This window comes from Ursus arctos, unplaced genomic scaffold (assembly GCF_023065955.2).
Source record: "Ursus arctos isolate Adak ecotype North America unplaced genomic scaffold, UrsArc2.0 scaffold_6, whole genome shotgun sequence".
NCBI classification, from domain to species: Eukaryota; Metazoa; Chordata; class Mammalia; order Carnivora; family Ursidae; genus Ursus; species Ursus arctos.
In genome coordinates, this window is record NW_026623078.1 from 27,596,806 (window position 1) to 27,621,356 (window position 24,551).

General features: G+C 41.5%; 1 protein-coding gene and 1 pseudogene across 2 annotated transcripts in view; one reads left to right on the plus strand and one right to left on the minus strand.

Moving 5' to 3' along the window:
• The first annotated feature begins 6,303 nt into the window (after window positions 1-6,303).
• Window positions 6,304-20,872, plus strand: LOC113252621 (spermine synthase-like; annotated as a pseudogene).
• A 1,496-nt stretch (window positions 20,873-22,368) lies between these two features.
• Window positions 22,369-24,551, minus strand: part of TRAM1 (translocation associated membrane protein 1) — a 31,125-nt gene continuing 28,942 nt past the window's right edge. For both annotated transcript variants that reach the window (XM_026495905.4, XM_026495906.4), the window contains exon 11: window positions 22,369-23,942. In XM_026495905.4, the coding sequence (XP_026351690.1) occupies window positions 23,869-23,942 (74 nt within the window). In that variant the 3' untranslated portion in view covers window positions 22,369-23,868. The remainder of the gene's footprint in view (window positions 23,943-24,551) is intronic.

A 24,551-nucleotide genomic window follows, 5' to 3' on the forward strand; every position in this document is an offset into this window, starting at 1 on the left:
TTCTTTGTAGAACACTCTCCAATTTTTCAAAATTCCTCTTCAATTGTGGAGACCACAGCTAGATTAGTCACCGTAGAGAATTCATTATAATTAGATCAACACTGTCCAGTGGCTCGGGCGGCTGGCTCAGCCATGTCAACCCAGTCAGCCGGTCCCCGTCGACAAATAGGTTGTGTTCCAGGAGTTCATTAGTAAGTTGGTTGTTTGGAACACAGAAAGCCTTTTCCCATAGAAACAGCATTATAGATGGTGGCTTGTTTCCCGGGCCGGTGCACAAAAATCTATTTAATGCACATGCAGCTGAACCAGGGCCTGCAATAATAGTCCCTCAAGCCCTTGACTTGCTTAAGCACCGGTGGAACTCCTAGTCCTATGGGAGCCCCGAAAACCTCTGAACCCTGGGCTTCCAAGCCTGAGCCCTCCGACAGAGGTGGGAAGTGGGCTGCTAGTTTCGAGTGAGGATCGTTCGCAGCATGATTGTGAAGAACGCTTCCTTGGTCTAGGCCTTCCCCTGCAGTTGTGGTTACGGTTATATAAGCAAGTCATCAAGGGCCAGCTTATGATAAATTCATCTACACTATGCTGGATACTTGACCTAAATGATCTACCTCAATTATCTATGATTCTCACAATAATTCTGCAAGGAGAATATTCTTCTGCTCATTCTTCCCATCTTGCTGGCATCTTAAGATTGTGCACGGCCCAGGACAGACAGGTAGAAGGGGGCAGAATGTTGTGGGAACCCTGGCTTTCTGGCTTGCAAAGCTAAGAGCTTTTCACTGCACAACACTGCCTCCCAGTGGAGAGTGCTCAGCACATAACCTAGCATCGCTAAACCAGCTATGTATAATCTCCCAGCGAAGTAACAAGTTCTTCATTCATATGTCCAACAAAGAATCTTTGAGTGCTTCCAATGAGCTAGGCCTTGGGAACGCAAAATCAAATTAGACTTGGCGCTCTTGCAGAGTAGTTGGGAAAAGGAACAAGTAAATCAATGATTGGAATCAATGAGACAAGGATATGATCAAATTTTTAAAAATTTCACAGAAAGTCGGAAGAGAGATTATTAATAGGACTAGGATGGTCGTGATGGTAAACTAAGGAAGGCTTCCTGGAGAAGGTGAGATGAGCTGAGTTTTGATAGATGAGTTGGAGTTAGATGTAAATCTATATGACAAAGGGTCAAAGAATATTCTTTGAGGAAGGCACAGCATGTTTAAATGCAGAGGGATATGAAACACACCAAAAGGATGTTAAGCATTTCTTTGACCCATCTGCTTTTGTGATAGGTCAGCACCATGCAAAGATAGGGTAGCTGATAGCCCATCTTGGGAGATAGACAAGTGAAAATAGTATTTAGTGTAGCTTTAATTTGCTTTTCTTTCATAGTGATGTTTTTAGATTCTTTATATATTAAAAACGTACATATTAAAACCCCATTTGTGGGTTTTTCCCCCCCGTGAACTGTCTGTATTTGTTGATTTTTCGATTGGATGTTGGTTATTTAAAAATTAATTTGTAAGAAAATGAAAAAACTAACTTGAAAATATACCTGCATCCTTCATGTTCATTGAAGCTTTACAATAGCCAAGATATGGAAGCAAGCGAAGTGTCATCCATGGATGAATGGATAAGGAAAATGTGGCATATATGTACAACAAAATATTATTCCGCCTTAAAAAAGAAAGAAACCTTGCCACTTGCTAATTCGAGGGCATTTTGCTAAGTGAAATAAGTCAGACAGAAAAGGGTAAATACTGTATGATCTCACTTATATATGAAATCTAAGCAAAAAAACCAAACTCAGATACAGAGAACAGGAGCAGGGGTTGGGTGAAATGGGTGAAAGGGGTCGAGAGGTACAAACTTTTAGTTATAAAACATAAATAAGTCCTGGGGAGATCGTATACAGCATGCTGACTATGATAATAATACCGTATTGCGTATTTGAAAGTTGCTGAGAGAGTAGATCCTTAAAGTTCTCATCACAAGAAAAATACATTTGTAACTATGTGTGGCAATGGATGTTAACTAGACTTTTTGTGGTCATTTTGCAACATACACAAATATTGAATCATTATGTTATACACCTGAAACTAATATCAATTATCTCTCAATTAAAAATTGATTTTGTAAGAGCTCTTAACTCACTATATGATCATTTACTTTTCTTTCTTCTTTTTCCTTCTTTTCTTTCTTTCTTTCTTTCTTTCTTCCTTCTTTCTTTCTTTCTTTCTTTCTTTCTTTCTTTCTTTCTTTCTTTCTTTCTTTCTTTCTTTCTTTCTTTCTCTTTTTTTCTTTCTTTCTTTTCTTTTCAGGGATGAAGGGGCAGAGGGAGAGGGAGGGAGAATCTTAAGCAGGCTCCATGGCCCGTGCTGAGCCTGACGCTGGGCTGGATTTCACAACCCTGAAGTCCCAATCTGAGCCCAAACTAAGAGTCTGACGCTTAACTGACTCAGCCACCCACCCAGGAGACTCAATCACTTATCTTTTGATTTACAAAACAATCTTCTTCTAAAAACCTTCCCAGACTCTGATTATTTTTTTTATTTTAATGTTTTTTTATTATATTATGTTAGTCACCATACAGTACATCCCCGGTTTCCGATGTAAAGTTCGATGATTCATTAGTTGCGTATAACACCCAGTGCACCATGCAATACGTGCCCTCCTTACTACCCATCACCAGCCTATCCCATTCCCCCACCCCCCTCCCAGGACTCTGATTATTTTTTAAAAAATTGGATTCTCTTTTTACCTTTACATCTTTGATCCAGCTGAAATTTGTCCCAGTCCGCGTGAGGAGTATGGAGCACTGGAACTACATTTCCCAGTGTGCCTTGTACCTTTCGCCCTCCTGGCTGGGAGACAAGAGTCAGGCCAACAGGATGAACCTGGGGCAGAGACGGCCTTCCCCAAGTGTGAAAGACGTCTAAAAGAGCCGGGGTCCCTCCGTGGGGACCCTGCCGCTGGAATGAAGGTGCCCATGCACACCGGAGGATGCCGCACAGAGCAGCAAGGACAGAACCAACTCTAAGCTGCCTGTTGCCACTTCACTTGCCTTCATCTCTGTTGAACGGGGATCCGGAAAACACCAGGTGCTCAACTAGCCCCGCCCTAGGAGCCTTGATGCAGGCAACAACCAAAGGGCCGAAAGGGCCCTCGAGGAGTGAGCTTGGAAAGAAATAACAAAGAAACCTTTCAGCCCCCCAACACACACACACACACACACACCCCGCACAACAAAACCAAAGTAAAACAAAGGCCTCAAACAAAATTCCAAAGCACATAAAGAAAACTGACTAAACAGGATATAATGTAACTACTAATAAAAAACCACTGGCAGCCTCCCCACCAGTCTCTCTTTTGAGTCTATTAGGACTGATCTCATTATACCTTTAGCTCTGTTCAATCACTCTAGAAGCCCCCAGACACGCAGGTCACTCCTCCTCTCCTGCCCTCCTAGTCTCCACACAGCTATCACACCTTCCTCATTCTGTCCATGTCTCCCACCCCTCCCCAAACCCTGAAACCCTTACGTGAGCCCTTGGACATTAGCAAAACCCCCTATACTCTCAACCTCATTCCTGAATGTTCTCAGCTTCTTGCTCTAGACAAAACATGGCTCTCCCCTGAGGTCGCGGCTTCTGTGTTGTCCTCTTCCCAACTCCCTGCACCCCTGCCTGGTACCACTGAGCCAGGAGCCGTCCTCCTTCCTCCTCGTTGCTGCTTTTAGCCCATTGCCCTGCTTCCTCTCTTATCCACCTGGCTTTAATGGTTACTATACAGCGATTCATAACTGTTCTCACAAGGTTGTCTCATTATCAAGATTACAATAAAAATAGTCATTGGCTCACTTTTATGAAAGGCAAAGATCTGCAGTGCTTTTACTTTTTTTCCCTTCTCTGATCGCTGTCTTCACGAAATTAAGATTGTGCCGTAAATCCTTTCATCCACAATTTATTCTGAGAGGTGCTGACTGTAGGGCTTGATATTGGCCTGCCTGAAATTGATCCAATGGCATGAAGCTGTTCAAATGCTGTTGTAAGAAAACCTGGCTGAACCCACAGAGTGTGACCACGAGGATCTCGTTCATGGTATTACCAGGTCCTCCCAGAAAGGCAAGGTTCTCAGATCTCAGAATCAGCAATTGTGCTTTTCATGAGCACAAGGTTTATTTTTAACTTAGGAACCTGGATGTTTTGCACTTTATAATGCTAGTTCCCGGGAGACTTAGAATAAATTTTATCTATGTTGTTTATATTCTTGGAAACAGTCTTGAGCCCACTTGGAAATGAGATGAAATTCGAATCAACGTGACAATGCAAAGATGTTTTTCAAGTCAATGGTGGTGACCTCCAGGGAAATAACAGAGGGGGAAGAGTAGAGAGGGAAAACAACTTTTGAAAAAAGGTTTATTTTATTTGAGAGAGGGAGAGAGAGCGAGCGTGGGGGAGGGGCAGAGGAAGAGAATCTTGAGCAGACTCCCTCCTGAGCCTGGAGCCCAACTTGGGGCTCAATCTCACCACCCTGAGATCATGACCTGAGCTGGAACCAAGAGTCACATGCTTAACTGACTGAGCCACCCAGGTGCCCCAAGAGTGATTATTTTCACTTTTACTGTTTATTCATCTGTGTTATTTGAACTGAGTATGAATTTGTATATTATTTGTAGAATTTTTAAAAAAACAAATAAGTATACATGGAAAAGAAAAAAAAAAATAAAGGAGAATATACTCAAGAGGTAAGACAGAACTTCCTAAGTAAGACATTAGACCCAGAAACCATACAGAAAAAATGGACAGATCTGAGTAAAAAATGAAAAACCTTTCTCTGGTGAAGAAACATTAAAAGCAAGTGCAAATATCAGTAACGAGTGGGAGACAGTATTTCTAACAAGTATTCTGGATAAAGATTAATAACCCCAAAATAAATGAGCTCCTACAAATCAATAAGGAAAAGAAAAAAAGACAGTGAAAATGAACGAGGGATTTACACAAGGATTTCTCTAAGGAATGAATGACAAGGGACATATAAATATATATTAATTGAACTAATAATTGAAGAAATAAAGAGATGCAAATTAGTAAGAGATAAGGTTTTTTACCTATCAGATTGGCAAAAATTCAAACATGCGTATGATGTACGTCTAACTGATACGAGTGAGGGAGGAAAGGCATGCTGTCGATGGTCATGTAAAAAAGATCGCAGCACTTTGGGAAGATAGTTCTGTACTGTATGAACTATACCAGTTCCATTTCTTGGACTCTCTTCTACAAAGTCATAAAGATGTGTGAATATATACACACACATATATATACACACACATCACAGTACCATTTATAGAAATACAAGTAATAGAAATGGTTTCAATGATCATAAATGGGGACATCCATTAATACTAAGCAACTAGTAAGAAAAATATGGTTGTTCTCTCTATATACTCACCTGAAAAGATGCCTCTGATGTATTATTAAGGGAAAAAAAGCAAATTGCCGATGAATATAATCGAAGTTTTGGTGCTCCCCTCGCCTATCAAAAAAGGAATCTACATAGAGTATGTGTGTGTCTGTACCAGCAGAGAAAACGTTTGGGAAGGGTACAAAATGCTGGACAGTGGTTTCCCATGGGAAGGGGACTAGAGAGTAAGTGGGGACCTTTCTCTTTTCATTCCATATACATTCTTTTTCAAATGCAGTGAGCCTCTGGTTAATTGCTGCGTGTTTTGGTATGTCTTTCATAACCCTCAAGCACCACTTGCTTCACACACATTGAAAGTAGACTGGGGATTATTTCTTAGTGTTGACAATTGTTTCTTTCTTTTGTCCTTGTTTACAGTGGGAAAAGTACCTTGTTTTAAGAGGTAATAGGTGACAAAGCATATTCCATAATTAATTAGGTTATGGGATCAGTGAAATAAAGCCAAAATACATCAGTTCAAGAGTATGTCATTAACGATGTTTGTTCAAAGGAGAAACGTGACAAAAATATGTCATGGTACAGGGTAGGTATTTGGTTTTTGTGGTTTAAAGAGTACTACTTCAGTGATAGGGAAATGATCAAAGACTGCCTAGCTATAGTTACAGATGCTGTATTTCTTGATGATGATGATGATGATGATGATGATGATGATGATGATGGTGGTGGTGGTGGTGGCGGGGGCGACTCTACAGGACCAATAATGATATTAGCTCAAGATTGCACACACTGGGTCTCTGCTCTTTCCAGAGACAAGAGGAGCCCTTCCCTGGACCTCACTCGGACCCACTTTGGCTATATCCCTCCCCATGGTACAGAGTCCATATGGCCAAAGGCTTGCCCATCGATTGGGCGTTCCTGGCCTTCACATACAGGGAAGAGATGAGTGTCTGCGTTAGGTCTGTGGTCTCAGATGTAGACTGTGCTGTAGGTATTGCAGCTCTGGGTCCGGGGTCCGGCCAAGAGCAGGCTGTTTTCAGGGATGAGATGGAACTTGGACATGTGGGTTGGAAAAATTTAGGGGGAGGGGACGTGTGGGTGGGTGGGGAGAGGAGTGCTGGGTGCTGAGCAGGGCCAGGGGTGGGAAGAGAAGAGGGTGGCCTGGGTGCAGGACAGAGCCAGTGATGGGAAGAAAATGGGGTGTGTGGGGCACAGGGCAGGGCCAAGGGTGGGAAGCAGAGCAGAGGTGGCTGCCACCTGATGACACTGAAAGGTGCCCCACCTGAGTAGACAACATCTGCTGGGAAGAACCTCGGCCCACTGCAGTGCTAAGACAGCAGGAGCGGGGGTGTTGAAATGGGGCTGGGAACACCCAGCACATGGAACACTTCAAAATATTTTCTTGTTTCCTCCATCATTTCTTACTGGACCCTTGAATTATTTAAAAGCATAATACCTACCTTCCAAGCCATTGGATGTTATAAAATTATTTTCATGATTTCTAGCCTAGTTCCACTTGACTGATAATACTTTTTTTTTTTTTAAGATTTTATTTATTTATTCGACAGAGAGAGAGACAGCCAGCGAGAGAGGGAACACAAGCAGGGGGAGTGGGAGAGGAAGAAGCAGGCTCATAGCGGAGGAGCCTGATGTGGGGCTCGATCCCATAACGCCGGGATCACGCCCTGAGCCGAAGGCAGACGCCCCACCGCTGTGCCACCCAGGCGCCCCGACTGATAATAGTTTTAATGCTGCACACCGCACATACCTTTTTACTCCCTGGGCCCTTTTTATATTTATATATAATATATATGCAATATATATTATATTACATATAATACTTACCACCTGCTGATAGGCTACCATTTATCAAGGCCATTTTACTACCCTTCTAAATTCTGTACTGTTTTTATTTTCTGTCCTCTTCCTAGAATGTAAGTCCCAGGATAGCAGAGATTTTTGCCCATTTTGTTCACTGATGTATATTCCTAGTGCTTAGAATAGTTCATGCTGCAAAGTAGACACTCAGTAAGTGTTTGCTGATCCATGAATGAACTCCAAGGTTGAGTTCCCTGAGGAAAAAAAATATATAAAAAAAGGCATCGGTGGCTTTCAAACAATAATTTTCTCTCCATTGAGACTTACCAGGACTTTCCTTTCTTCCTTCTCTCAGAGAACTACAGCACCTCGCCCATCCGGCCCAGGGATGAGAATCCTCCCCTTCAGTTGGAAGAGTCATTCAAGACATGGCAGCCATTTTTCCCACTCCTTCAAGCTCCATGCTGCCTTTCCCTGTTGTCACCCCTGGTGCCTCTGGCTCAGCCCATTTGCACAAAAGTTTGCTTTGGGAAGAGGACTTTTAGCCCCAAAGGTCACTTCAGTTTTCAGATACTCTGAGAATGAAACTCTTCTATACTGAAGACATTGGCTTTTAAGCCTGGGTTATGTGGAGAAGACAGAGGACAGAGGCACATGGGACTCGGGAAAGAGAGGAAGCAAAAACATGCACAGAGTCTTCATTAAATACTTGATTTCAGGGCGCCTGGGTGGCTCAGTCGTTGAGCATCTGCCTTCGGCTCAGGGCGTGATCCCAGGGTCCTAGGATCGAGCCCCTCATCGGGCTCCATGCCACTGGGAGCCTGCTTCTTCCTCTCCCACTCCCCCTGCTTGTGTTCCCTCTCTCGCTGGCTGACTCTTGCTCTGTCAAATAAATACATAAATCTTTTTAAAAAATTAAAAAAAATAAATGCTTGATTTCTTTGGTTTGGTTGTGATAGTGTATTCATATTCTACCCTTTCTCCATGGAATGATTTAGCGTGACTTACAAAGATACAGATATCTAAGCTCTGTGAGAGCAGGGACTTGGTTTTGTTCATACCTGTATTCATAGCTAGGCCTGGGACATGGTAAACTCTCAAGTGTTGGCTGAATCAAAGAATGAGTGAATGGAAGCTCAAATATTGGGCTCTGTGGGTTAAAATTGGATACTCACCCACCTGTGGACACAGCGAGCCAGAGGGAGTTCTGGCTTCCTTAGCTCTGTTTTGTGGTTTGATGGGCACTGGCCCTTCAAGGTCAGGTTAAGGCTAGTTTGCCCGAGAGGAGTATTGTGTGTATGTGTGTGTGTGTGTGTGTGTGTGTGTGTGTGCATATGTGTGTGTGTGTGCATGTAGGAGCTTGGTTGTCTGTACCTTTGGTTGGGGTCAGACTTTGGTTGGGTTCTACATTTCCTCATTACCCTATCCCCTGTGTGACTACCACTACAAATCCAGCAAGTAGAGCCCGACAGGATCTTCAAGGAAGAGCAAAAACTCTCCAAATCCAGTAAGCCTCCATCTCCCCAAAGAGAGTACATCCACACTTAGTATTGTCATTTAGAAACAAGTACCATATGTGTTTAGAATCTTGTTACAATCTCTTCCACTTTGGATCTGCTTTAAATACCAAACTATGAATGAGGTCGGTGCCCAAGTCTCTAAGATGTTAGGGAGCTGTAGCCTTTCCCAAGAAGGGAGGCACGTTCTCAGGCACAATCTAGACCCACCTCTGTGTTGTTGGGTCGCCTGCATTCTCCGCTGTCGCTGCCGATGGTTGGCTAGCTAGCAGTGTGGGGCTGTCCTCGGGGGTGAATGGAGAACTTTTATGAGAGACTTAGGGAAGCATCGAATGTCTCTCTTTGACAGCCTCTGGACCCTCACAAGCACCTACTAATGAGGAACACATCACTGTACAAGTAACTGGGCTTCCCTTTAGTATGAATTAAATGGTTTGTCCCCTTTCAGAGTTGGCTCTTAATTTTTTCCAGCTTTCTTTTTCTGTGTCCTTCCTTCCCTTTCTGTTTCTCGATTAAAGGGAAAAAAAACCCACCATAATCCCTTTTCTGATATCTTAAGAAATACCCTAATATAACCTATGTGATTCCATTACAGGTAGTGAAGTTCTGACTTCAAAATGAATTGTTGAATCAAATTCTGCACACTAATGAAGGAATTATCCTACAAGCTTCTGCCAATAGCAAATATGCCAAAATTATGCTACAAAACACATTTCTCAGAAAACCAAACAAAGGAAATAGGAAGGAACAGGCAAAGCCCTTCTTTCTCTTTTATTTCCCCCTGTTGCTTAATTTTCCGCTTTCATAAGGTCATTTGAAAAATGACAAGATTCTAGAGACTTGGGCCTCTGCTTATTTGATCATATTTTTTGTAGTTCCTTCTCTCTTTACCTTCTCCATTATGGCTTGTGCTCACTTAGAATCTGAACAATGTTGTTACCAGATGGCCTTCCAGTGGCATCACCAAATAGGTCTTTCCTGGAACAGCCTGCAATAAGATTCTAAAACACAGTTTGTAATTCTCAAAGGGTTTAGTGAGCATAGATGCCATCTTCTCTGGGGAGGTTGAGACTTCCTGCATTTGAAGAGTTTTGGGTCTTTCTCAAAGGAATTGTTGGCTCCACTTGCAGGGAAGTCACAGAGGCAATGGGGTAACAAATGAAAATGGAACCCTCCATTCAAAACATGTGGGCCACTTCCCAACACCCCCGCCCCCAGTCAAGCAAGTTCCCCTCTTTTCTCTAGGAGAAGGGAAGTGGGTTTGGCTATGCAAAGATGGGGATGGGGTGAGTGAATGCAGGAGAGAAGGAGACAAAGAGACGATGAGGGAAGAATGGAACAGAATTTCTAGGCCCTAGGTGCTGCCGGTTCACCCCAATGGAGCTTGTGTCTAGAGTGATGGCCTGAGGTTTGCTATCATAGATTGGGCTTGGGCTCTCTCTTCCTTGGCCTTGCCACCCTCAAGCCTTCCAGCTCCCTCATCTCTAGGCCCTTACTCACGGGACGTTGTGGCTGAGTTCACTAGAACAAGAAAGAACACATTCAGTTTCCATCTGAGCCTTTCTGCATAATTTTTGGGAAATTCAAGAAGAGGTAAGAAAAGGGAACAGAAAAGAAGAGAAAAGTGCTTTAGGTCTCTGTTTCTTAATTTCCCTTCAAGAAATCTCATCAGTTGAACGCTTCCTTAATGGGTGAGTAGCTTGGATTTCGCCTGAGCTAATTAGGTATTGATGTGGAGCTGTCAAGTTCTGTGGTTGGGCGTGATACCCGAGTACACAGGATCCAAATGAACTAAGTTTGTATTGTTTTGTCTATGTTCCTTTATTTCCAAAAATTTAAATCAAATTCTTGGAGCTTTGACTAAAACAGTACACCAGCAAAGAAAATAAATGCGTTGCGAGTGAAAAAAAGGAACCTGCTGTTTGATTTACATCATTTTATTAACGGGTTAGTCAACATTTACTCAGAGCCTACTGGGCACAGAATGTAATAGACATGTGGGAAAATGACAAAAGATATGGGAAGATATTTTTTTCTGCCTGTAAAAATCCAACTAATTTAGTCTAATGAAAGACACCAACTAAAGACATCTGAGAACAGCCGAGAATACAAATAATGGGAACCTGGCGATGTTTGCTAAGGACACATTAGTTTCAATTGTCCATGAGTGCTGCAGGGCTGGCTCGGTGAGTGTGTCCTTAGACCCAGGTTGCAATGAAGCCTTCCACTGGGGGTGTTGTAGTATCTCCCTGGCTAGAATGAGTCTAACAGCAGACCTCACCTCTATTAGCCACTGCAGGAACAACCATATAGCAGAGCGTGGTGACCCTACAGGGCTGGTTTCATAACCGTAATACCTGATTTTATTTAACCAATGATACAGTCATGGCCATTTGGGGATTTCTGCCACAGGCTCTGTGACTTACCAGCTCAAGACTCTTCTATCTCCTTTATTTACTTATTTTTTTAAAGATTTTATTTATTTATTTGAAAGAGAGAGCAAGAGAGCACAACCAGGGGGAACAGCAGAGGGAGAGGGAGAAGCAGGCTTCCCACTGAGCCGGGAGCCCAACGCAGAGCTCGATCCCAGGACCCTGGGATCATGACCTGAGCCGAAGGCAGAGACTTAACCATCTGAGCCACCCAGGCGTCCCTCTTCTATCTCCTTTAAAGTCAGAAGAAAGAGAAGTGACACTTTGCTCTGAAGACACCACTGGTAACACTCAGTCTCTCTTGTGCCTCTATTTGCCCAGCTCAGATTTTTGTGGCTTTTATGTGAAATTAAGCGTCATTCTGGATAAATCTGATTTTTCAAGAGGAGTGTAGCTTCCTTATCTGTGCTTCCTGCAGGAGGAAATCTGGAAAGCTGCTGACAATCTGGCCAAGAACTCTATTTAGAATGAGAAAGTCTACAGGATGGGTCCTGACTTGTGACTAGTGTTTCTAGATCCTTCCGGAACTGTCGTATTAAATGCCTGTTCTTTTGAGTGGGGTGCCTTTGAGGCCCCCTGAGCAGCTCTGAATAAGGAGTCTCAGAACACCTGTGTGGAAGGACCAGATTTGTCTTAAATCCATTGTGGATCAATATTTTTACAAATAATAAATAGAAAAATTCAATTAAAAAAACCTCCAAAGACGTACAAAACATAAGTTCAATTCTTTCCTCCTTCCTTCCTTCCTTCCTTCCTCTCTCTCTCTCTTTCTTTCTTTCTTTCTTTCTTTCTTTCTTTCTTTCTTTCTTCCTTTCTTTCCTTCCTTCTTCTTTCTTTCTTTCTTTCTTTCTTTCTTTCTTTCTTTCTTTCTTTCTCTCTCCTCCCTTCCTCCCTCCGCCTTCCTTCCTTCCTTCCTTCTTTCCTTCCTTCCTTCCTTCCTTCCTTCCTTCCTTCCTTCCCTCCTTCCTTTTTTTTTTTTAAATTCAGCAGACATAAAACTCTTCTGTCAAATTGCCATAAAAGTTCTAAATGCTTACTTTGTTTCTGTACTTATCTCATTGCAGACTGGTTACAAACAATTTGCGGAACAGAACAGGAACTGGTCCCTGGGTTGTAGTTTGAGTAGCATTGGCTTAAAAGATGAGGGGGCTGTGAATTATTTTCAAAGTAGGAGTCTTTCAACTAATTGTTGGAGAGCCAGAGAGCAGACCCCTTTTAGCTGATTTCGTGTAGCTTTTTATTCTGATTTAAATCAGACCTTGCAAATTGAAATCAACCATGTTTGTCCTTCAAAGCCAGTTGCCGTCTTTCCTGGCCTCCGCGCTGGGATGCAGGCTCCTTCTGGACACTCCAGTAGAAGTATTTCACGCAGTGTCTTATCTCTTTTACTGAACTACAAGGTCTCCTTCGACAGTGCTCAACAATATGGGGAGGAGGAACAAAATGATAAAGTAATACGAAGTATATGCCCTGGAAAATATGTAAGCACGTTGCCTATCAGATTTACAAATATCGCTGAATGAGTATCCCAGGAAATGTTGCTCTCACCAATGTCTTCACAGGAGAAAGACTTGTAGAGAAAAAAAGAATATACTCCGTCACTAGACCTGGCACAGTATACACAGCTTCAGGCCACCGTTCTCCATGGAAAGATTAGGGAGATGCCCTGGCACCAAGGAAGGAGCCCAGGAGCCGGAGTCCCCAGGCCTCGCACCATGTCTTGGGGGCCCTGCCCTTCCTGCCTCCTGCACCCCATGGCGCGTGTATCCTGGGTGGGCCTCCCTCACCCTCTGCCTCAGTTGTATCCATCCTGGGCTTCTCAGTTCAGCACTGGTTTTCTCAGAGAGGCCTTTCCTCCTCTCCCCCGCGTGCTCTCTTTATAAGTAGAGGGATTTCTCCCTTTCTAGCGCTTATAATTCTCTTTGTATTTTTGTATTCAGTTACTTGTTTTGACACTTTAAGCCTGGTGAGGGAGGGAATCATGCCCGGGTTGTCCCTTCCCCGCATCTGTTGGGATTGGCATAATGCTTGCAACTCGGGTCCCAATCGCTGTTTAGTGACAGTCCGGCTACAACAACCACGCTACGTGGCACCTTTTCTTTTCTCTCCTGATTTTTCCTCATAATCTTTTCATTCAGTGAATTGGGTTTGATAGGGTGGAATCATAAAGAGACTTAATTTTATCTGTTTCATTGTCCCTTCAAACCCACTCTGTGAGCTCCTTTTCTTCCTGACACTAGAGATGAACTTAGTCAGGTCCTGTAGCTTGTAAAGTCAGTTGTGGGTCATAAAAAGTCACTTGCAGGGCGCCTGGGTGGCTCCGTCAGTTAAGCGTCTGCTTTCAGCTCAGGTCATGATGTCGGGGTCCTGGGATCGAGCCCCACGTAGGGCTCCCTGCTCAGCGGAGAGCCTGCTTCGCTCTCTCCCTCTACCCGCCCTCCATACTCGTGCTCTCGCTCTCAAATAAAGAAATAAAATCTTAAAAAAAAAGTCACTTGCTGTCATGAGAGCTGACATATTAGTAGTTAAAGCTGAAAGCAGGGGCCTGAGAAAAATCTGCGAATGTTTGCCCAACTTTGGTTCCTCGGTTGGAGGAGCAGCCCTGGGGCCCCGTGCACAGTGGTCCCGGAATGCCTGCACACAGTGCCCAGTGAGGGGAGGGCTGGGGGCAATATGCCGGCATCCCCGCCATCCTCACCGGCACTTTTCCAATTGGATGTTCTGCAGACTGGGGTGGGGTGGTGGTCTATGCCTGCAAAACTGCCTCCCAACCTCTTCCCCCAAGCTGGGAGGCGTCCAGCACCTGCTGTCCACATGGGAGTTGAGGCCTCACAAGGATCCCACCAGATCCTTTTAGGCCTTAGGTCCCTAAGTGAAAATGAGGCAGAGGGAACCTGGTACCACCCTGTTGCTCTTCTCTGATGACACCAACACTTCCGAGGAAACAATCTGACCAACTCTTTTCAGTCTTTATTTTATCTTCTTTGCAACTTAGGACACTGCTGAGCACTTCCTCCTTGAAGCCCCTTCGCTTGGTTTCCACAACCTCTAGAATCTCTTCACCTCTTCCCATTCCCCCTCAGACTCCCTCAAGGGTTTGTCTTTCATTGATTACTCTTGACACATCCATGTCCCCAAGTTGTGGGCTCAGTCTCTTCCAAGCCATGGTTGATTCCTTTTTTCAGTGATTGATCAATTCATTCGCTCACTCATTCATTCATCTTCTGACATTGTACATGAAGCCTGAAGTAAATTCTCATGATTCAAAACTCAACCTCAAGGTAAGTTCCTCAAGGGAGACTTCTCTCAGCAACCAGACAGTCCGGTTCAAGTTCATCCTTATACCTGAGGTATCTTATACTGGAGATCCCTGGTATTTGTCCCTGCTCTAGAACTTTCCCCATGGTTGATATTATTGTCTGGGATGTCTGCCTCTCACACTAGACTGTGATCCCGTGGAGGTAGGGACTGTGTTCTAGAAATTTTTGTATCTCTGTAATATCCAGAAAAAAGTCTATTAGTGTTATTGAATAAATTAAAATACTTCCTAAGCTATTTTACTTTACATGATTAATATACTATACTAAGAACTTCATCTTTGCAAAACTCCTTAGAAGGAAGGACACTGAGGATCAAATCAAATGACCCTCTTCCAAGGGCAGGCGTGGCTGGAGGAGAAGGTTATGTGATGGGACATAGTGAAGAACAGGCATTCGATCAAACAGACCTGTGTTCAAAGCCTGGCTTTGTCACTTACTATGTTCCTTCATCTTTCTGAGATTCGGTTTCTGTAAAACGGGGCTAAGAGTGGTCCCTATTCATAGGGTTTCTGTGGAGGGTCAAAATGAGGTGGGGGAACACTTAAAATAATAGTTGGGACATGGTGAGACTTCAGTAAACGCTACCAATTTTTACTGAATTTCATACAATCAAAGGATTCACCAGGTTTTTAAAAACCTTATTTTCTGTACACTAAGAAAAATGCTGAAACTGTGACATGCCATTGATTGAAAAACCCCACTCTTAATCCAGAGATGCTAAAGTATGGGGGGAGTACATTCTAGAATCAATAAAGTGCAATACTATTATACCTTATGTAAAAAAAAAGATTGTGGAGGATAAATAATGAGCTGTGGGAGGGTGTTTTGGGGACTGAGGCAGGTGAGGCCGATCCTTTGCTATATGAGGATATAAAAATGCAAATATCTTTTCCCCATTTCTTGCATTTCAGATGCAAGACGCTAGCCACTGGAGCCCTGCTGCACACAGGGAACTATGAAGACGCAGTGTAATTAATATAAGCTATCCTCTCAAGAACAGCCATTTGCAGAGCTAAAGGAGAGTCAGAGCAGGGTAGGAACCCATCACAATGAAGCTTCTCTGAAATGAGAATCACTAAGGGTAAAATATCCTGCATAACCGGTCGCATCAGGCTTTTAGGCAATTGGTAATATCAAGAAGAAACACATTTCTAACGCTTTTAAAGCCAGATTCAGATCAGGGAGTGAAGCTCTCAGGACCGACGCTCCCCTCGGTGCCCGCCCTGGGCCATTCTATCGCATCAAATCACAGTCACGTGCAGGTCTTCTGTTTGGAATTTTGAACTCAGTGTGTGAAATGCAAGAGTACTATTTTAGATGCAAAGGCAGATCCTGAAAAACAGCTGAAATAATCAATGCGGGGGGAAAAAAATCACGGGCTGAAAGTCTTGCCTTTAGTAGAGAATTTGCGACACGAGGTTTTTAAAAAAAAGGAACAAATGTCAAGGGCGGCTGGGTTAATGAGTACAGAGAGTGCAGCTGCTCTTACCTCTGGAGACGAGAGCGCTGACGTGGCTGGAGCGTGAGCGGAAAATTAGGGTGGTGATTGCAGCAGCCCTAACGGCCACTTACTCCGCATCGATATATAATGGGGTGTGATTGGCACCGCCTCCCCAACAAGAGATGCCGGACTGTAATTAGAATGTTGGCTCTCATCAAAATACAGTAAAACAAGGAAAGCAGTGATTACGTAAACCTGAAGCTGCAGTCCACAAGATGGCTTTGCTTTCTAAATTCTTTATTGTTTCAGTGTTCATTAAAAAAAAAAAATAATAATCCACCGGCCATGCAAAATTGAGATGTTCTATAATAAAGGAATACAGGAGATGAGCCTGAGCTCTCCATATCATGGCCAGTGTTAGAGATGGGCTCCAGAAATTTCGATGAGAGTCACTGTGGAGTATTTCTCTGCAGAAAGAGAATTCTTTTTGCTAAATGGCTATCTCCCAAGCTCCGTCGTATTCCGGGGGACCATTGTCTCTGCACTGAGGCAGAATTGACCCACCGTATCATAGTATCCACAGAGAGGTGACTTCTAGGTGTGAACCGGGGCTTTGTACTCACTGAGTGCAGTCCTGTAAGTTCTTTTTGAAGATAAAGTTGAACCAAGTCTTTGTTTCTTTTCTGTTTTATTTTTTTTAAGATTTATTTAACTATTTGAGAGAGAGTGAGCAAGTGTATGTGTGGAGGGTGGGGAGAGGAAGAGGGACAGAGGTCAAGAGTCTCCAGCAGACTCCACACTGAGCAAGGAGCCTGAGGTGGGGTTTGATCCCACAACCCTGAGGTCATGAACCTGAGCCAAACCGGTCACTCAACCTACTGAGTCACCCAGGTGCCCCAAGCCTTGCTTATTTTCTTTTGAATTTTTCAAAGCTTCCCATGTGTATTAGGATTTAGATATCTTACCAGTCTTCTAACATTCCTGGTAGTCTTCTAGACCTTAATCCTACAGAATGGAATTTACCTTTTTTTCCCTTAGATTTTTATTTAAATTCTAGTTAACGTAAAGTGCAATATTGGTTTCAGGAGTAGAATTCAGGGATTCATCACTTACATATAACACCCAGGGCTCATCACGACAAGTGTCCTCTTTAATACCCATCACCCATTTAGCCTGTCCTCCACCCACCTCCCTCCATAAACCCTCAGTTCCTTCTCTATCATTAAGAGTCTCTTATGGCTTGTTTCCCTCTCTCTCTCTCTTTTTTCCACCTTCCCATATGTTCATCTGTATTGTTCTTAAATTCCACATGTAAGTGAAATCATATGGTATTTTTCTTTCTCTGATATATTTTGCTTAGCATAATACACTATAGCTTCATCCAAGTCATTGCAAATGGCAAGATTTCATTCTTTTTGATGGGTGAGTCATAGTCCATTGTGCATATATACCACATCTTCTTTATCCATTCATCAGTCGACGGACATTTGGGCTCTTTCCATAGTTCGGCTATTGTTGATAATGCTGGGTTATAAACATCAGGGTGCATGCATCCCTTCAAATCAGTATTTTTGTCTCTTTTGGGTAAATATCTAGTCGTGCAATTGCTGGGTCATAGGGTACTTCTATTTTTAACTTTTTGAGGGACCTCCATACTGTTCTCCAGAGTGGCTGCACCAGTTTGCATTCCCACCAACAGTGCAAGAGGGCTCCCCTTTCTCCACATCCTTGCCAACACCTGTTGTTTCCTGTGTTGTTAATTTTAGCCATGGAATTTCACTTTTTAAAAACCACACTTAATTTTTCATTCTTCATATACTTAGATATAGTAGAGACCCTTTCAGATCTAAGTAACAAATGACCAGCATCTTATTGTTCTGTTTGTTTGTTGTGAATGAAATCAGCAAGAAAGAGAAAAAGGACCACTCTCATTGGTCAGGGCCACTCTAATCAGGTCAGGTCACTACTAACCTAAATTAGTCTGGTAAAATCGCTTTTAAAAAATTATTCTCTAATCGTTCTCACAAGAAAGCTTTATTATAGTTTCTCGTATTTGATGAAGGAAAAAAGGATTAGTCCAGGAGTCAATCAGCAAGTAGAAAACAGAGTAAGGAACTTAGTCTACAGATTTTAGTCCATTTCATGCATTAGCCACACTTTTGTGTATATCCCACACACTGGGACAGCCAGTCCTTCCGGTCCACTTGCAGAATTATAATTCGTAGGACATTTCATAAGATTAGTTCAAGTATATTGATAAACACTGCTTGTAATACACTCTTTTCTTATCCCAGGTAAATATTCTCATTCATCTGATGGAGTTTGATTCTTCCCATCAGAAGGTAGGGGAACTCCAAGCAACTAAAAATTCTCTAGAAGTTGTATACACCATCTAAATGAAACTATGGCATCATAAACCCTAGGTATGTGATTTTAAAAAAATCATTCTTTAGAAACTATACATGCTATTTGCTGCTTTTATAATTGTTAGATCACCTAAGTGTAAATGATTCAGCACAGACTTTGATGTTCGATTTATGAATTTTGTGCTGGGTAAGGATGCTTATCGTCTTGCAATGATCAAATGGCTGTAATGTTGGCTTGAACATTTCATGTAACTTCATTGGCTTGCTTACTCAAGGTAATAACCATGGGACACTGTACTTGCGTTAGAGAGCATGAGTGCTCAAAATGGGTATAATGGATCATATATGGAGAAGTAGGAACAACTAAAACGACTTAATACTATTAGCCATTCCTTTGTTGTGTTTGTCACAACCTTATGAGCCGCCAGCTAACAGCATGAAGCATAGAGCTATGCACAATTTATGTGCGCTATCTTAGTTCACAGAACTACCTTGTGGGGTAGGTGCTATTATGTATCTCAGGAAACTGAGGCATAGAGATTAGATCACACAGAATTATCAGTGGAGGAGTCAAGATTTGGACTCTGGTCTGCTAGTCTTACTATGATGTGCCTATTAATGTTAACCGAATCAACAAGGTTATCACTTGAATTGGCTGAAGTTTGAATCTTCGAAAGAGAATATGTTTTTTTTCTTTGGCTCACTTGCCCTCAAAGTTACTAATAATCATGATTTAGACTATGTGGTGGACCGAAACCTCTTAATTTTTTGTTCTGATTTGTTTGTTTTCAGGATACCCAAATGTTTGATTTCAGCCTTAAACACACACAGTATTTTCATTAAAAAGTTAGGCTAGACAAATTGGCTTAGCCTTTTCGTGAATGGTATTGAATAAAGCTGGCACGTAGATACCTAGTAGAGCTTTTTGTAAAGCAAGTCATGCTTAAACCCAGGACTACTCTGTCTTTCTAAGTACGAGGCTCTCCGCTGTCTTCACAGGATAGAGTGAAGCCATGGAGGTGTGTTGCTGTCTGTAGATGGCTAACAGGTTTAAAAAAGTGCTCAGTAACCAGATTAACAAAGCACTATTATTATGAACTTGTCTTCTTGCCTCATTTCATCCTAGTGGGTTGAGCTGTATACCCAGGGTTTCTAAAGCACCTAGAGACTTAGTCCAACCCCATTCACTCTCTTCATGACCTGGGTTACCAGTCTTTCATTTTCCCAACTAACACTTGTTAATGTCTGCTTTGAAATTCCCAAACCTGTCTTGTGTTGAAACTTTTATAGTAGATGACTCTTAACTGAGTCACCTATCACAACAAGGGTGATCTTTAGAGAGAACCAGCTCTTTAAGAATTACCCTAGAATTTCCCCCAGGATTACTTTAGAAGCCACTCCTTTAAAAATGTTCACAGGTGGGCACGCCCCACTGGCTGCAGCCCGGCACGTCCCGCCGCCTCCTGGTCTCCCGTGGCCACCCGCCTAGGCACGGCACAGGGCCTGGCCTCACTATAGCAGCAGCACGGCACAGCACACTCCACTTCATGCTCAGCAGCAAAGCTGATGCGAGACCAGTGTACAAGGCCTCCAGTCCATTTTCCAGGAGCAAGGGATGACAGAGTCTACACAGCTGGCAAGGCCATGCTTATTTAGCTACCTACATAAACAAAAACGGCAGCTTTGCCAGGTTGAGAATTTACCCACATGAATTGGTGGTGTTGGACCTTCAGAGTTATGGTGGTGATTCACAAGGCCAAGAAATTGGCAGTCTTTTGAACAAAGTAGAAGAAAGAATGAAAGAACTGAGGACAGCATAGGGTGGGGGAAGCGATTACCCCCCTAGTTTGAGGAGGGGCCATGGACAGATACTGGCTCACTGCTAATGGTTGCCTGGTTGAGTATGACATAGACGAAATGGTATATGATGAAGATTCACCTTATCAGAACATTAAAATTCTATACTCAAAGCAATTTGGAAATACTCTCATCTTTGGTGGGGATGTTAATCTGGCAGAGTGATTTGGATATACCCAGGCCCTCGTAGGCAGTGGAAGAAGACTACAGTGGTAAAGATGCACTGATTCTAGGGGGTGGAGATGGGGGCATATCATGGGAAATTGTCAAACTGAAACCAAAGATGGTCACTACGGTAGAGACTGACCAAATGGTGGTCGATGGATGTTAAGAAATACATGCGAAAAACATGTGGCGACGCCGGAGACAATCTTAAAGGAGACTGCTCTCAGGTTCTAATAGAAGACTATTCCAGTGCTGAAGAGATACGCCAAAGAAGGGAGAGAGTTTGATTATATGATTAATGATTTGACAGCAGTTCCAATCTCTACGTTTCCAGAAGATTCCACAAGGGAGTTTCTCAGACTGATTCTTGACCTCTCAGTAAAAGTACTGAAACAGGATGGGAAATATGTTACACAGGGTAACCATGGCAATTTGATGGAAGCCCTGTTACTCCATCAACAGCTTGGGCGCCTGTATTGTCCTGTGAGATTCTTAGAGGTCGTCTCTTCCATCACACTTGGAAATGTGGGTATTTTAGTTTGCAAGAAAGCTGAACCTTGAAGACCAGTATCCCCTAATCTTGTGCTGCAAATAGCCCTCCTGACCCTCATATGCTGTACGTGACAGGGAAATGAGTCAGGCAGTGGTGAATTCAAGTTTTTATTGATTATTAATTTTAAAAAAGCAAGTGGAAAAGTATATTTTGGTGAGGAAGGGTGTTACTTTTTAAAAAAAGTCAGCTGAAGGATGATTAGACAAGCACAAGCAAAGGCTGCTAAATGCATGGAAACCCTAGAATGTGATTTTTGTTCCTTTTTGTGTGTGTGGGCTTTTTGTTTTTGTTTGGTAGACTTCAAATTTGTTTGGAGCCATGAACATCATTGTTTTGTCCTGGAGGGAAATTCTTGATGGTGGTTCTTTCCCCAAAATTGACTTAGATATTAAAATTTGGTGCTTATAAGAGAGTTAAGAAAAAAATGAATAGCAATGCTTTGAATAAAATTGAGAAAAAAATGCAAACAGGTGATCAATGTAACTACCACTTCTTAAGAACAATTTTTATCATTGTCCATATGTAGACAGGCAGAACTAGTTTTCAGTGAAAACATTTGGAAACACCTTGCAGATACAAGGTATCAATGGCTATTGCTAACAAAATTTCTCTCTCCCATTTCTTCATCTATACAAGCTTTGCTTCAGGATTAGTTCTGATTTTGACTGTGTAGAATTACTTAATTTTAGAAGAATGCACTTAATATTTCCGTGCCAGAATAGTCCACCTGGACCACCCACAACCATATTCTAAAATGCAATCAAAAAGGCATTTTACAGAGGCAGAAGACTGAATCCCAAAATGGCAAAGCAACTAGTTCAAGGTTACTCAATGAATGTGACAGCTGTCGCGGGTCATGGTCCTACATGCTTGCCATCAGGCTTCCAAGATGACATGAGGCTGGGTGACAGTGACACACACTGCACGGTCTGGAGGCCAGCAAAGACTTTCCTGAGAGCATCTGGGGCGAGGGGCTCTAGAGCTTATATAATTTACAATTATACTTGTGTATATATGTGTGTCTGTAAAGTTTTAGCTACATACACAGGGCTTTTTCCTTTCCTTTTCCTAAACCTATGGTATGGTGCGGTGTAGAACACAATGCTGTTAAGTAATTCCATAGAAAGAAGTTTGCACAGCCCAGAGCTGGGAAATGCTGCATGTTATATGTCCCCATTGCAAACATTCTTGGTGGATCAGGAAGCTTATTGGCCTATAAAGGGCTGAACAGTCCTGTAGTAAAGAAACACCTTTTAAGTTTAACTCCGTAGTCTCTGAATTTGGTTATTAACCATTTTTCCTCAGTAGCTCTCATAAATTATATGTAACTAATCCTTGATTTTGCAGAACACTTTTTTGGGAAAGGCTATTCTAAATGTCTATCAAGAGTATACTCTTTAAACATGGTACATTTTAATGAGATTATATCCTAAGATAGCATAAAAACTTGCTGACAATAAAGAAAACGTCCAGGATACAGCTTGTGAAAGTAAAAATTTTATTTTGATTTATCTCTCAATGTATAGTTCAATATAATGCCAGCTTTTAATGGCAAAAATTTGGTTCCACTGAAACTCCATGATGCTACAGAGAGCTACTACTTTTTCCAGGAAGTAAGTAAACAGCTGGAAATAGAAAGCACAACTTTCTAGCAGCATGGCAACTTATTAAACTGCAGACCTAACAAGCCTGCAACTTTTATACTAAAAATGGCACAAACATGAGCTGGTGACAAAAGTGAGAAATGGAGAACAAGATGTGAACACCAAAAGGAGCAGTATAGGTACTGTGAAGACAACAAAAAACCAAATATAGCTATAAGAATTTTTAAGGATAATTATAGAAAAGGGAACCAAATGTTTTACTCAAATGTTTTTTAGAGCCTTTCTGTAGAGATACAAATATATATATATATTTATCCAAAAATATGTTTTATACAGATAAATGCTTCTCAATTAAAGATGGGACCAAAGCTATAGTTGTAACATAAAGCACTGTCTTTTGTAAGACTATTTATCCAACTGAATTTTCAATTTAAGATTAGTGCAGTAAAGGTTTTCCAAATATAATTACCCAACATTCTTTTTTATAGGTATAAATCAAGTAGGCATTATTTTCAAAAAGGGTTTGCAGGTTAAACAATATTTTTCTAAGATGCTGTGCATATCGACCTTATAACAAGCCCCATTAAGAATCATTATTAATAAACATCAAAAAGGGCTATAGTCAGATTTGCTTCTTTATAGTAAATATTTAATTTTCTGATTTCCAGTTTACAAGTGTTGAAATGCACAAGAAAGATTTTACTTCACAGGTACTTTTATGTTCATATATTTTGATTCAATATATATGGCACTAAATCTTCACACATCGTAACCAACAGTATGTTTTTTTTTTTTTTAAATGGGGATGTAACATTAACAACCATTACCTATAAAATAAAGCACACAATTATTTTAGTGAATTTACAAATCTTTTTTCCCAGGTGTAAAGACTACAAAAATTCCTAAAAATTAGAGAACACTGAGAACATATTAAAGTTTGACCTCCAACTTTATAGTATTTCCATTTTACCCTGAAAGATAACTTAAAAAATATGACCTTGCTGGAAGAGGCCACCTTGCTAATATAAAAAATTGGTGAGAGCAAGAAATTTTATCACTGATATGTAGAATTTTTGTAAATAGTTCTCTCTCCAAATCATTAGAAAAACATTCAAAGATAAAAAACAAAATAAAATATGGTGGTGGTCCCTAAACTATTTTGAAGGCAGGTAGTTTAGTCTAAGCTAAAATATTTTTCTCACTCATAGTAATCATCTTTCCCTTAAATGCCCTTTAAAAAAATGCATGAAACAGTACAATAGCAAGAATCAAAGAGCACAAACTGTATTTTCGAGGACAGAAAAAATCTCTAGTGCTGAAAGATATAGTAAAAAGCAGATTTCTTTGGGGACATTAATCAATTAAGATTATAATTCATTATGAAGATTTCTCTTTTCTATTACGGGGAGAGTCTGCTCCATTTGAAGTTACTGTTCCATTTACACCGTTTTCTGAAAAGACAAAAGAATCAGTATTACTCTCTTTTATAAAGAAATGCAAATAATATCATCTTTATACATAAAAGTATCTTCAGAAAAGAAAATTTAAAAACCCAATAAATATCTGTATGCCCTTAGGTAAAACTTATTTAGCAGTAATAAATCTTTACCAATATTTAACCAATCATAAAACTCAGTAACATGTTAAACACAATGAACTAAAAGTAGCAAATTTTTAAAAGATTTTATTTATTTGAGAGAAAGAGTGTGTGCGAGTGAGAGAGGGAGAGAGAATCTGAAGCAGACTCTGCGCTGAGCACAGAGCCGGATGTGGGGCTCGATCCTACAACAGTGAGATCATGACTTGAGCCAAAACCAAGAGTCAGACACCCAACCAACTGAACCACCCAGACACCCCTAAAAGTAGCAAATTTTTAAAAGAGTAACTGTCAATTGCATCTCAATAAAAAATAAAGCAATTACTATTGAAAGCAGAAAAAAGTGAGAGAGAGAAGACAGAAAACTCTAAAAAACAATAACAAGGATTTTAAAATAGTCGTCTTAAGAGCAGTACTTTTGGGAGCAATAAAGAACCTTTTCACATTTGTCTGTAAACAAAGT